At 40.0% G+C, this 14,630-nt stretch overlaps 1 protein-coding gene across 5 annotated transcripts in view; it reads left to right on the forward strand.

Moving 5' to 3' along the window:
• The window catches only part of stxbp5a (syntaxin binding protein 5a (tomosyn)), a 107,736-nt gene that overhangs the window by 25,588 nt on the left and 67,518 nt on the right, over positions 1-14,630 (forward strand). For all 5 annotated transcript variants that reach the window (XM_078942844.1, XM_078942845.1, XM_078942846.1 and 2 more), the window contains exons 3-4: positions 13,165-13,246; positions 14,319-14,419. In XM_078942844.1, the coding sequence (XP_078798970.1) occupies positions 13,165-13,246; positions 14,319-14,419 (183 nt within the window). The remainder of the gene's footprint in view (positions 1-13,164; positions 13,247-14,318; positions 14,420-14,630) is intronic.

A 14,630-nucleotide genomic window follows, 5' to 3' on the forward strand; every position in this document is an offset into this window, starting at 1 on the left:
TAAAAAATGTCTTTAAAAGAAACGGTGTACTGTGCCGAATGTGGCTTCGTCAAACAAGCTGAAAGAGTCAGAGAGAACTGAAGGTCAAGATGAAAACTTAAACAAAACTAGAAATGACCAAAGGCTTGTTTGAAATAGACTGCAGAATAAGCTGAAAATATGTGCTTCTGTTTAATCCAGTGAAGTAGAATAAGCAATCTGCCTTTGTATACATAATGCAGTCTTCGTGGGTGTCCTGACATGACTGTGCGAGTAGCTAAGTAAGCAAGTATATCTGCGGATCTGTGTAATTAGTGGATGTCTTACAGCGCGATCAGATTTGGATGTTTTCTGTTTGGTGCAGTATTCGGAATGAAATGTCCTCAGTGTGGCGTATGCTGTGCCAGCTTCTATTAGAGGTCCTATAATGTCGGCACACCCTTGTAACGCCCTCAAGCCATTGGTGATGGACATTAGCGTTGTGTGTGGGCACAGCTGTAAACTAAATTCACTCGAAAGGTGGAAGAGAAACTCCGGGAGCCCCTAAACTGCCAAAATAAAAGCTTTCTCTAGAGCTGTTTTCATTTTTTTTTTTTGGTTAGTAAAGCTAGATGGTAAACTGTAGTCGGGATAATTTCTCATGAATGTAAGTGAACAAATATTTAGGCAACAAGTTATTATTTTGCAAGAATATAAAGCCACTAAAATAATTCTGGATATCATGTAACACATTAGTCACATTTAACACAAACAAATTATAAGTTTAATGTAAAAATGTGGGTCCTTTTGACACTTCTGACTTATTTCTACGTTTAAAATTATAGGTTTTTTTATGAAATGACATAAGAAGCTTAAAAATGTATTTCAACTGCAGCCTGACAGGAGCTTTGTCCTTGCTCTTGTCCTTGAGCCAATACTCACTCTGAATGCCTAATGATCCTGCACCCAGCTGATAAGTGCCGTTTAAGATGAGGATGTTACGAGTGAGAATGAATCCAACCAACTCCTTTCTAAACAAGTTCATAAATAACAAAAATGAAAATATAGTCCCTCAGGAATTTTTTTTGTGACTACAGCCACAGTGAAATATATGAGCACCTTGGCTTATTTATTGCACATATTTATTACATGCATTACATTGCTTCAAAAGTACAAATGCCAAAATTCTTGGTCGTAAATGTCGGAGAAAAAAATAAAAAATCTGTTTTTTATAATGAATAGTAAAATGGATTTTTTATTTTTTAGAGATTAATCATTCCATAATGTGAGTCACAGTTACAAAAGTCTTTGTATCTATCTTCCCCCCTTTTTATTGTTTTGGAACAGCGAAAAACAGCTGAGGCCACAAAGGAGAGTACAGGAAAATTAAGTCTGATTGGTCAGAGCTACACCATTCAGACATTTAAAAACAAGTTAAACCATTTTCAAATCTACTCCTCAGTGCACAGGTTGGCAGTAAAGGCCTGCCAGGACCAGAGTGATGTGTTCTCGCCTGTGTGATTGGGTCCAAAGCTGAGCAGCTGCATGTTGGGCAATCTGAGAGGGAAACCCAGCTGACCCCGAGGTAAAGCGTGTTATGGCTATCAAGGCAAGTGCTATAACAAAAAGGTCTATAATCTTTTCCAAACCTGCCCTTGTCTAAATTGTCTGTACCGGTACTTAGGCAATTTTTCACAACTGGAAGAGCCAAGTGGATCAAATCTGAGGTCGATGTGTATTTTCACCCTCAGATTGGCGACTGTAGGGATCAATTATGGGTAGGGATCAATTATGGAGTCAAGCAGCTGTCATGGTTCAGCTATCGTATGACCTAGTCCTGTTGATTTACTGTGTTAAATGCGTTTTTTACATGGTTGTTGTTCAAATTCAAGATCAAACAAAAAAAAAAAAAGGCCTGGCCTGAAACATCCTGTTCATCTAACTGTCTTTAACGTCACAGTTTTAGCTCCAGTGTTGACGTTCTTTGAATTACTGTTACTCTGGAACCGTCTATTGCAATTAATGTATTTCCAACAGGTTCTGATGTAGAGAAAAGCAGCTTTGCACTGATGTGTGTAAAGCTGCTTGACTCCACATTAGAATTCTTTGGAGGTATGCTAATTGTTTAAACGGTAGAAGAGTTACGGTAGTTCAAAGGGCGTATATTGCTCCAAGAAATGCTGTCCCACAAACCTGTGAGAAACTCAGACTCAAAAAATTTGGTCAAAATAACAGTTTTGCTTGTTTTTTTAAATTTTTTTGATGATGCAGCATTTTGGATGTGAGATACAAAGTCCTACATAACTGAGGGAGTACCCACTTAGTCTATTATTTAGGGCAGTAGTGAGATGATAAAAGGGTCTGTCATTTGATTCCCAAGTGTCCTTGGGGAAGACACTGAGCTTTAAATGCTTCCCATTTCATTTTTTATATCCACAGTGTTTGACCTTGATTGGGACATCACATCAAGAAGGTCACAGCTGATGTTTATCTCTGGCAAGTGGCTATGAATGGCTAGAATACCAGGACTCTCGCGGTTGGCTTTTCTCACTTGCAGAAATAAGATTAATGAGACGTCTGGTGAATTGAGAGACTAAACGTGTTCTCTGTGGTTTTCAATTTTAGTAATATGAAGGTCTAAACATGTCTGCTTTGCATTCACGGCACATCTCCCTCTCTGATGCACTCATCCCATCTCCTCTGCCACGCTTGTTTTTTTCCTCCCTGCTTCTGTCTTCCTGCCTCATTCCATTTCCAGCTCTGCTTGGCTTTTTACACATCTCACATTATGCTTTTCATGCTTTTTCAAGAGGGATCGGAGAGAAGCCGTTTTTGCTGACTCAGTGTTTATGCCGCTCTCCACTATACTTCGTCCCTGCTGCCTCTGCACTCCCACCTTCTGCTGCTCTTTCCCACCATAGATCTTTATCAACGTTCAAAGCATTTTTTTTTGGGGGGGGGGTCCATCTTCCTCCTCCTTTTCCCAGATGTGCCACCTAACTGAATGTACAGGATGTCGGTTTTGAGTTAAATGGAAACAATGGTTAGTCAGATGCTGCTTCAGTAATTTACAATCAACAGATAATGTTGGGATTTAATGTTGGATGTTGTTCCCCCAATGGATAAAAAAGACAAACAAGGCAGCTATGGCTAATTTTTCACCAGCTGTATATTTTTGTCTTGTAGTTGAGATCCACTGACCTTTTATAGGTCATTAAGATGGAGGAGTATAGTAAAGCACATGCTATCACAACTACTAGATCGATGAAGCAACGCCACAAATGCTTTTGCACTGGGAGCCAGACAAATCCGTGGTATGGATACTAACTTAGGAACAAGCATCAGCCATCTCTGCAGGAATGCCATCGAGTTGAATGCCTTGAATAAGGCATGAGTCATTCACACTAACAGGAACAATTTTAGATGGAGGCTTGATGTAAACTGGAGGTAGGATTGGCAGTAATAGGGTAATGCAGTAATGCGATAGCAGAAGGGAGCGTAGCAGGACTTGGGCACATGTAGTTCTTTTAAAATTTTCAAGCAATGAGCAGCCTAAACCTTTGATTAAGAAGGTTGAAGACCAGGATCCAGGCTGTCAACAACAACAGCCAGTGTCCAGTTACCTCAGGCTGTGCAATCGGAAAAAAGGCTGTGGATCAGAAAGCATCAGAATCGATGTCCAAGAAGAAATGGCAAAGATGCATCATTTTGTCAGAAAAATGGCTAGAAAACAAGCAGAAATGAGAACAGAGCAAGAGAAATGGGTAGAACTGGCATCAAAGCACAGAAGTGAACCTTAAACACAGACTAATTGAGGCTGGGTCCTTTCACAAATGGCTCTACCTCAGTTAAAAGCTTTTGGACGTTGGCCCTTAGATTTTCCAGGAAAATAATGTGCATTTGCTACATAGACCAAGTTGCTGCCACAATAAATAAGGATCTATGTATTAAATTTAGTCCCATTAGCTGTCATACACCTAAGTCTGTGAAATCTGTTCTCTGCTTTTGACCCATCCCCAAATCCCCTATTCCAACCTGTTAGTGCTGAGTGTCAATTGTTTTTTGGTATGACTATGCCTGGATTTGAATGCACGGCCTTCCAGTCACAGGGTGGACACTCTTCCACAAGGCTGGGTTAGTTGGTTGGGTTGAGTTTCAAAAGACAAAGCTTTCTATTATCAACCGACACGGATACAGTAGTGTTCGGCAAACAAAGAACACAGTGACATCATTAGACAAAGGAGCCTGAAGAGCTAGAAAAGATCGGATGGCAAAATGTAGTGGCAGTCACAGATTGACCTCACGAGACTGCAAGCCCAAATTTGAAGGTGGGTTCACCTTGTAATGGTAAAAGATCCCCAACAAGAAGTTTGAGATCCTTAACTTTAAATAGTGAGCCATTTCCCACATATATGCATTGATTTTACTATAGTTTTTGTTAGAACACCTACCATGTTTTTCTTAGATTTAGATATTGTGCTTAAACCTTGTGTTTACCCCACGTATGACCATGAAACTTTTTTTTTTGCTCTACCAAGAACCTTAACCATAACAAAGAAATGTGGGAGACCAGGATTGATTTTAGCATGCACAACATATTTAGTAAATTTAACAAGCATTAACTAACAAAATACATAACAAAGCGTGAAGGTGAGGGGTTGTGTGGGTGCCGTGGGGCTGTAGCAGGCTATCAGTGGCTCTGACATGAGGGTAATATAGGATAGTGATGGTTCCTGTGATGCTTGCTTGTTGCTTAGTTCACCTAAAAAATTGTTGATGGGCTCAATAGAAAAGTTTTTGTCAATTTTTTTAAGTTAATATGCATTTTTGAAAGTATGCAGAGTTACTTGTTTCCAGATGTAGTTGTACTAAGTGGCAGTGGATGCAGTTTGTTTTTCTTTCATAGAAACATGTCTTTTGTTTTTGCAATGTGAAAGGATTAGTTTGTGATTAAAATACATTAGTCAGTAGCTTGATTTGCAACAAAACTAACTGGGTTTTCCAATAACTTAGAACTTGTTTGTGACATGCTACACGTTAGCCATATATTGTATTTACAACATACTCTATATTATTTTTGCAACAAGTAAAAACAAACAAATTGATACTGCCAAAAAAAAAAAATTATTGTGACTGCGCCAACTCCCAACCTTGTTAGTAACTTGTGAAAAAAAATAAAAAATAAAAAAAGTGTGCGACACTGCTGCATGTTAGCAGCCCTATTAGCGTAATTAAAATAGCACCCAATCTAGTTTTCAATTTGTAAAACAACAAACCAACATTTTGACAAATAGCAGTTCACCTCTCAAAATCGCTTTGAGACCATTCTAATATAAGGCGCTCCAGACTATTATCCAAAGTGTCGTTTATAAAAAAATATAAGCCGTTCAATTGAACCATATAGTACAAAAAATATGGTATGTCAGAAGCTTCCACAGTTCGCACAACTCGCTTTTACATAATGCATAATGTCTTCCTGTGTGTTTGCTAATATTTTCCTGCTGGTGCGTCTTTCCACTGACAACATTGGTTACAATAATGAGGCAATAAGAAAAGACCACGAATAAGTGGGGCGGAGCTTCACCCAAAACGGATCATGTCAGAAAGAGGCATAAATGACAGTAGCCATTAGAGTTGGTTTACAATTTATATAATTAAAAAAGTAATAATGCAAGATTAAAATTGTACAGAATTAAAATCAGGTAACACTTCAAATTATTTTCCAAGCAATGGAGCCTGAAGGCAGCTTTAGGTGCCTGTCCTTTATCTGCAGCCTGTCAAAATAAACGTTATTTATTTATTTTTTCACGTGAGTGATCACTGCAGTGTTGAACCGTTCCGTTTAACGAATGACCATTATCAAGGGAGTCTTCTAAATGAATTCGGGGAACAAGATTAATAGATATTGAGGGCATAATATGTGTTTGCTTAAGTGCACGTCACAATGTTTTCCAAGGTGAGGCGACAAATACTGAACCCAACTAGGTTTAATTGTTTTCCTACATAATAAATCAGTGTCAGAAGAGGGGGTGGAGGATAAACGAGCATAAACTAATGAATTGCATTTTTAGCTACTTTTTTTAACCCTGTTGTTGTGATAGTTCCATGTTTTACTTGTAAGAGTTAGTAGTTTGAATGTATACCTGCTCTCTTTTGTCATCTACACACCAGTGTCTGAATGAGCTGGTAGGTGAAGGGAGACGGTGAACTAAACAACACAGATAAGTCACAGGGCTTCTTAACGGCACTTGTGTGTAATTACTCAAACTTGTGGAGAAGACAACATATTTCTGGAGACTGCTGGGTTTATAGTTACTGATATAACCGTCACTAAAAAAATAAATAAATCATAATTTGGAAACTATCTCAACTGTGTATTTATAGAAAGGGAGAGGGGTAAATGGGCTTTTTTTTCTTTTATTTCAAACATCTGGTTTTTCTTAAAGCAAACAGAAACAGACTAATCTTACTACAGAACATACAGTTTATCCTCTTTGTTCGTAGGACACGAGTCTATGCCTTGCGGCTTATCAATAGATCTTGTTTAAGGAGTACATTTTAATGTTACATTTCTGTATTTTCTTGCTTTATTGTGTTTTCCAGGAGCCTGCTTTGTGCTGTCCATCCAGTTTATGACTTGTTTCTACTGCAGTCCACGGCAACAGTGCTGCCCTGGGGTTTTAAGCGAACTCTCATTAGTTGACTTAAGTCCTTGTGCAGTCCTCTCATTGTTACAATTCCATTCACTCCATATTGTTATAGGCCTACATTTAGAGGGACATGCAAGAATATAAACTGATATCTGATGGAGTCTTGGATAAAATACTTTTTATGAATGTTGATGGTGAGTGTGGGTGTGGCATCAAAAAAGTCATTGGTTCAGTACAGGGCAAAAAAAGGTGTATAAAAGAGAGTACTGTATGTTTCAGGGTATAATTGGCAGGTATTCTTTTTTTTTTTTGCATATTTGGCTGGGGGTGCAGCTTATACTCGGGTTCTACTTATATGAGATTAAAAATATTTAAAAGGCTCATGTTTTTGTTATTTTCCAACTATCAACAGCTAGAGGGCACTGTAGGTGTGCATATTGGTATTTGTTACTAAAAGACGTGCATCTCCGCATCGGCTGAGTTGTTCAAAAGCAACAAAGACAACGAAGAATTCAGTGGTTTTAGTGGTTAAAAATGATATAAAGAATATAGTTGACTTGTTAGCACGTTTTTTACGCTACTTATTCAATTCTTATGTTTCATGAATCTAAATACACTTATGGTAGTAAATCGTGTATAAATTCAGTCTATTATTGTTATCTATTACATTAAACTGAAATGTCCGTTTTTGGTCGCATATTTTGTCTGTCTGCTTCTCCATTGTGATGACACAAAAAATAGAATGTTCGTTAATCAATCAGAATGTCTAGGTATGACGTCCGTCCCTCCACAACGCATGCTTTACGGACAAGTTCTATTTCCAACACATCAATTTTGTGGCAAAAAGCTTGAGAAACAAGTAACCGGTCCAGTTGTACTTTTAATTTTAAAACTTTTAAAAAGTTGTGACTTACCACGCGATCATGTGTCAGGACAAACCACTCTGGGAGCCAGGGCGGAGGGGGGACACACTGGAGATGGTATGGAGACAATGTAAACCAACTGATGGTTGTAAGACAGACACCCCATGCAATGCAAGGGAGATGCACCGTAGACGGGCCTGTGTAAATCCAGTGTTATACTTGTATGTGATTTCTTTTTTCTTCTTTATTTTTATTTTGCGTCTGCAGATTATACTCTGGAATGATTTCTAAAGCAGACTGGGGTTATGGTGGGATTCTGAAATCGCAGTCAAATGAGAAATAGCTTGTTTTGTTTTTGATTTCTTTAATAATCCCTTTTTATGCCACCCCCACACTCTCTCTTATCTTCTCTCCTTCCTCTCCTACCCTCGTCTCTGTGTCCAAGCTCAGTTCAGACCTGTTTCCAAGTGGTAGCCCCGCCCCTTTCCGTGCGAGGTGATGTATGAGCGGCTGGCTTTGACGTCACTTCAGGACAAACGTCATAGCAGCTTTGGCTCCCAGGCTGCCTTTCTGCTTCACAGTTGCTTCCTCCCACATTCCTCTCTTCATTCTGTCTCTTCAGATCTTTTGCACATTGTGTGCATTCATCACCAGTCGTTTTTATTTTTGTTATATTCTGAGGACTTGTCAGCGTTGGCTTCATTTCCTTCAGTTTTTCTTTTTTCCTAGTAGACATGTACAGTCTTGACATGTTTGAAGAATCCATCGTTTTGCTCACGTGGCACACAAGCTCCCTTGGTTTGTTGCATTTTTTGTCCAATGCTATTCCTGGATCCCATGTATTCATAAAAGCCGCGGTCTGTTTTCTTCATCTGGCTCTCCAGGAGCTTTACTTTGCCAGATGCCCGCTGACTCACCTTTATTTGTCAAAAAAGTTGCCTGTGGCTTTGACTGAAATAGATAAAAGAGCTGTATGAAAGTGAATTATCAGTCAACTTTGACTTCCAGAATAGCTGGGAAAATTTCATCTGACTTGACGAGACGTGAAGCTGACCCAATTTCTGCTTTGGCTCCCAGTCCTCCTGTCGTGCTGCTATTGCTGCCTGCGGTCAGTCAGTCTGTCCGCATTCAGAGTTACCACCGCGTGGCGAGAGGAGGGCTTGAGATTGAGACCTCGGTTGGCTTGAGACGAACGGAGAACTCTCTTGTCAGCAACTGTGATACATTTCCTACAAGGCCGGCCCCATGTGGATAGCGATGAGGCACTTCAGAGTAACTCTGGGTCATGTTTGTTAAAAATCCCAGAACAAATTGACAGCTGAGATGAAAGAGATTTTTGCAAGGAGAGATCCCTTATGTCCCAGAGAATCTCAGGATGGATTTTATTTACTTACTTTTGGCTCAAATGCTTTTTTCACTTGCTCTGTTGAGAATGCAGTCGGTTTCAGCAGTCCTGTTTATCCATGTTTACTTCTCTGATGTTAAATTCCTTTCACTTTTGCAGATTTCTTCCCTCATCCCCTTATTAAATATTACTTTAATTTTTGTCAACAATTTGCCACAAGAGTTTATGTTGATTTTACAACAGGATTTATTGTCTTTTTCTATGGTTTGGAGTAAAAAATCCAGGATTTTGGAATCTGTTAGTTTTTGTGCATATACTGAATTCTTAATTCATTTCACAAAGGTTTCAAGTGTAAATGAATAATAAGTCTCAAAACATTTGACACAACACAAACACTGCTTTCAATTTTTTTTCTTTTTTTTTTTCTAACTTGTTCTGTCCAACAGCTGGGCAGGCAGATGAGAGCTGAGGGCCTCTTGTGTTGGACATATTTTACTTTAACAATATGGGTTATTAATTTTCAGACAAACCAGAGGTATGTCTGAATAAACCCCTTTTGTAATTGAGGCCAAACTTTATTAATTTCAACCATGTTTGAAAATTTTGGGTGTTGGACCGGACGGAAAAGGAAAGAAGGGAAGAAAAAGGGAGGGTGATAATGGGAGGGGAGGGGGGATAAGACCATGAAGCAGCATAAAGCAACAAGTTTACTGGTTGTTTATCATTACGGTAAGGTTCAAATGTAGTACAAAAAGGGCGGGCCTGTCCACACACTCGAATGTTATCAACACACCTGTTAGCTGCAAAAATGCCCACATGTCGACATGCACACAAAACAGATAGTGTTCACACGCATCCTTATGCCTTAAAACCAACTAGTGTGAAATATTTCAATCATGCAAACTGTTAGTGCAAAGGTGAGCTAACACCTGTGCTCAGGTGAGTGTTTATGTTCTTCTAAAATGGATGGTGGAACGTGAAAAAGAGGAGGGAAAAAGAACGCCGCCCCAGCCCAACCAGGAGAGCAGCCCCCCTGCCGCGCCGGGAGAGCCCAACGCAGGGCCCCACCGGAGAAGGACGCCCACAGCCCCAGACGAGCACCCCATCACCACCCAGGAGTTCCGGGCATCCCCCCGCCCCAACCCCATGTACGAGCCAGGACCCCCCAAGGGAGACCCGCTCCGCACTCCAGGCAGCCACCCACCCAGCCCACGGTTGGTCCAGGGAGGAGCAAGGCCGGGGACCGCCGCCCCCGCCCAGGAGGGGGGAACCCCGGGGAAAAAAGGGGGCCCACAAGGGGTGTTGTAAATATGGCCCGACCAGGCTCGGCCACAGTTGGAAATTTGGCGGGGCCCAGCGCTCAGGGGCAAGGACCAGGACCCACCCCCCAGGGACACGAACACCCCCGGCTCAGGTGTAATGTGAACCCCCCCACCGCGCGGAGAGAGCACCGCCGGGCCCAGGAAGCCGGCACCCAGGGGACAAGGCCGCCGTTGCCAAGGGGCCCGCACCCTTGGCAACGGGGGTAGGGGACAGATGGTCCTAGGTCACACCTTCCTTGCTTGCTGCTTTCTATAATAACAATCGTATTGTTGTCCGTTTTCTGATCATATTTGGATTTATTTTAAAATATTTCCCAGTGGTCTTTAATAATCATTATGCCGTTTTTGGCCAAAACAAACAAACAAACACAAAAAAACAACAACATTGTTTTCTAACACAGTTTCTGCATTAAAGGTTCTCCTCTGAGTTGTGGGTGGGGCTGAGCAGCCCCTCCCCGTTGCTGGCAGGTTGTACTTGTGACATTACAACTGCAATCTTTTTTCAGCTGCATTGTTTTTGATTTGACGGGATATATACCCAAAATTGCAATTTAAATCTACATTTTCTTTATACATGTCCTGCATCAAGAACATGTGCCACAAAAACGTGTAAAAAAAAAACCAAAACACAATTTTTATCAGAGTGGGTCTTTAAAAAAATAATGATAAATCAAATTAGTTGTATGAACTGATAATTACACAAAATAAATGTAACTTTATATAAATTAAGAATTTCAAAAAGCTCACGTCATAACAGAAACAGTCCATTTCCATAATTCCTAGCATTTCTTTTCTCCATCCTATGAATATTCTGTAAATGTTGGACCATGTCAAATATCAGAAACAAAGTTATTTTTCTTTATGGTGTAAAATCAAGCCGGAGGATCAAAGTTCTTATGGGAAATGCTGTTTTGGTACTGCATATTTAAAGAGCAAGCTAGTGCCGCAGGTTCACACACAACAAATATAGAAATACTTTTATGTCATGGATGAAAAATTAATTTGCATCAGTTTTTATTGGCATTAAACCTGCATATTCAAGATGTATATATATTTTGAGAACAAGCTTATGGTTCACATTCTGCTCAAAATGCAGGTAAGATCTTAATCTAACCTACTTTTTTGAACATTTCTAAATATTTTATAGTTGAATTTACTGTTATCATCGAAAGCTGTGGCATTTAAACATTTTTCCATATCTGCATCTAAAAGATGAAATAGATATTAACTCAAGTCGAACAAAAAAGTGGATTTCCTCCCATGTCTTTTCTGAAATTCTTACTTTGCTATAAAAATATTCTTCTCTCCTCCTAACCTGCATATTCAGCTTAAATAGACATTACTGTCCCACTCCAAGCTGACACCAGCTTACCCAGGGGAGCGTCCTGGAGGATAAGTGGCATTCTAGGTCAAGTGCAGAAACATTGGGATCCTCGTGTCTCACCCACAGGGAGTCGGGGGGATTTAGTGCGCGCTGATGAAGCTTTTTGCCTTTCTGTGACAGTCGGGCTGCTTTTCAAGTTTTAAAGTTTTCAATCAGAGCAGCATTACCCGATCTCTGCGTATTTCACCCACAGAGCATCGTGGCTCAGTCTCTGTTTAATAAGATAAACTGGTCATGTCCCGCAGCAGTCCTAGGCTGATTATTTTCGCAACTTTTCTTTCTTACTGAGTGTTTGAGTGAAAATGTCCTCCCTGCCACATACTTAAAAAACCACAAAAATCTGGTGATTTTCACAATTTTGCACAATATGGGAAAAGAAACTTTTGTTTGATCTTCATAAAAATTCATGCACACGCCACCAGGCTAAGTCTTCAACCACAATTGAAGTTTTGTCGACCTTTGACCTTGGGAAGAGGTCACCGTCTTGAATTGTTTTCAGTTTTTTAAAATCACCTTTAGTAGCTTTTATAAATTCAAATTCTTCCTTAGGATTTCGATCCATTGCCCCATAATTCCTCGAGTATCAATGGGAAGATTCTTGGGGAAAAAAGGTTTGAACGGCGTTAACGTGGAAAGCTCGCAAAAGTGGCGTTCCCCTGTTGCCTGCATACTTCTTATTAGAATGTTGTAAAATGGTATCAAATAAATCTCCAGCTCAAGCTAAACAAAAAATATGACATACGATATGAACATATTAGGAATATGGGTGTGGCTAATAAAAACATCTGTTGCCAAGGAAATCCCAAAATTTACTTTTCCCAATTCTTCTAAAAATTACTAAGGACTGTTCATTTCTGCCTGGTGACCAGAAAATGAAATGATTGCTATGGAGATAAATACAACAGAAAAGCCGCCATTTTGAAACATCTGATTTTTAAACAAAAGAATTGTTGCATGCAGCTCTAACCAGGGTGTCAGGGGTAGGGGGGGCAGCTAGGGTGGGAGAATGTTTTGATTGGTGGCAAATATTTTTGTCCACAACTTCTAACAGTTTTGCAATCACAACACCAAGTATTTGTTTCATATTGTTGCACAAAAGTACCAGTTTTGCAGCCTTTTTGACTACTCTAAGTATGTTTTGCTGTCTGAGGACCTCATCTTTAATGAGATTTTACGAGGAGTCTACCTAAATCTGCGACGGTAATGTACTCCAGGCTGAAATGATGCAGGATGATGAGGATTTCACCACTCCCCATCCTCTCTGCAGAGCCTCTGGTTTGGAGTTTTTAAAGCGCTGTTAGCATCTCCATGATGAGAGCCACAGAGTACATTTTTGGGGTCAGTGATGATGTTCTGGTGCTTAAAGAGGAAATTTATGATAGACTGAATCAGGAAATGAAGTTGCTGTGTAAAAACGGAAGAGGCCCGCTTGGTCAATAAAGCAGACTGCACAAGTGGAGGTCATTACAGGTGATTTAAGCGTGTCAGACGTTTGCTTCAATGTGTAGCCCACAGTGTTAATAATAATGCTTTTTTTTTTGCACAATAAATAAGCTGTAAGTTCCAGTGTATAGACAGCTTTTGAAACAGCCAGCCGTACACAGAAATGCAGAAAAGCACATTCCTTAACTGGCTCCTTCAGGTTTGGGCGTCCTGGTGTGGAGTGTTACTGTCAGCATGAGAGCGGCTCCGCCGTCATTCAACTACAGTTTCTCATCAATGAGGTAAGAACACAAAAGCTCTCAGGCGCTTATCCTGAATATGTTTTACACTCAATATGTGTAAGTTCTACATCTTTATGTGCATTTCTTTAGATTTGAAGGACTATAAACGTCTGTACTTGTAAAGAAATGTCCTGATTTCTGAAACTCCTTGCATCTATCAGCGCTGCACTGGCAAAGTCTTTACAGCTGTGTGGCACTCAATGACTGCTTACTTCTATTTTGAAATGAGAAAATTCAATGCATGTTGCGTTTTTCATTGTAAAATTCGAATGTAAAAAGTAAGAAACTGCAATTAATTTGCACGTCATTTTTTTATTTTTTTATCTTTTTTATTTACCAAGGCTGTGTCCCACCAAGGTGGGGTAGCCTAGACAAGGCACACAATTATAGCTCCCTCTGTCTCTTCCCCAAACCCTCCTCCTTCAGTGTGTGAGTGCATGTGTGTGTATGTGCTTGTGACTGGTCTGAGGCCTGGTCTAAGCCAGTTTTATAAACAAGAAATATTTTATAATTTGAAGTAAATGTCGGAGAATTTCAAATTAAATGTCTTAAACTGGGTTTAAATATCTGTATTGTCACATTTTAGTAGTCTTCTTTTCACTTATCGAAATAAGACTACGATCCCACCTTTAAAAGTAGCTGTTCGGACTATTACTTATGTATAATAAAAATTTGAATTAAAAAAACTTTATTTATAGAGGTGAAGCTACAGTAAAACAAATGAATCGTATTTCATTTTTTTCTTTAATTATAGATTTTTCACAACTTAATTTGCAGTCATGCTTGAGTAATGCAGTATGTGGAGCTGTGTGTGCGTGTGCACATATATGTCATCAACCTTGTGACTGAGTCAGTGGCTGAAAGCAAGCCTTTAGGAGACGGACGCACAGATTCAGTGCTTTAATGAATTATCATTACCTTGGAGAAAGCTGCCGCAGAACGCTGTGACTCGAAATGTCACGTTCACAGGAAGTGTAAAACGTCTGTCATAGTTTTATCTGTGGATATCATTTTATATTAAATGAATAATTTTTTAACAAATAAAAAAAATCTTTTGATTCCTCTTCGACAGGGGGCGCTGGTGAGCGCGCTGGCTGACGACAGCGTCCACCTGTGGAACCTGAGGCAGAAGAGACCGGCTATCCTCCACTCCCTGAAGTTCAACAGAGAGAGGTAATCTCTTTAATCTCAAACTCTGACCCCTCTTGGTTGCGGTTCGACACGCTTCCGCTCCCTGAGCGGCGTCGACACTTGACGCTGCTGTCAGTTGGGAGCGCTTGTGCTCATTCAGTATGCAAAGAGACAACAGTTCAGGTGGCAAATGTGTTTGTCACCTGGAAAACTGCGCTGAAGGTAATGGAGGCAAAGGCCTCCTCTTTTTTTG

The sequence above is a fragment of the Oryzias latipes genome, chromosome 24 (genome assembly GCF_053564925.1).
Source record: "Oryzias latipes strain Hd-rR chromosome 24, Olatipes_Hd-rR_3.1".
Lineage (NCBI taxonomy): Eukaryota > Metazoa > Chordata > Actinopteri > Beloniformes > Adrianichthyidae > Oryzias > Oryzias latipes.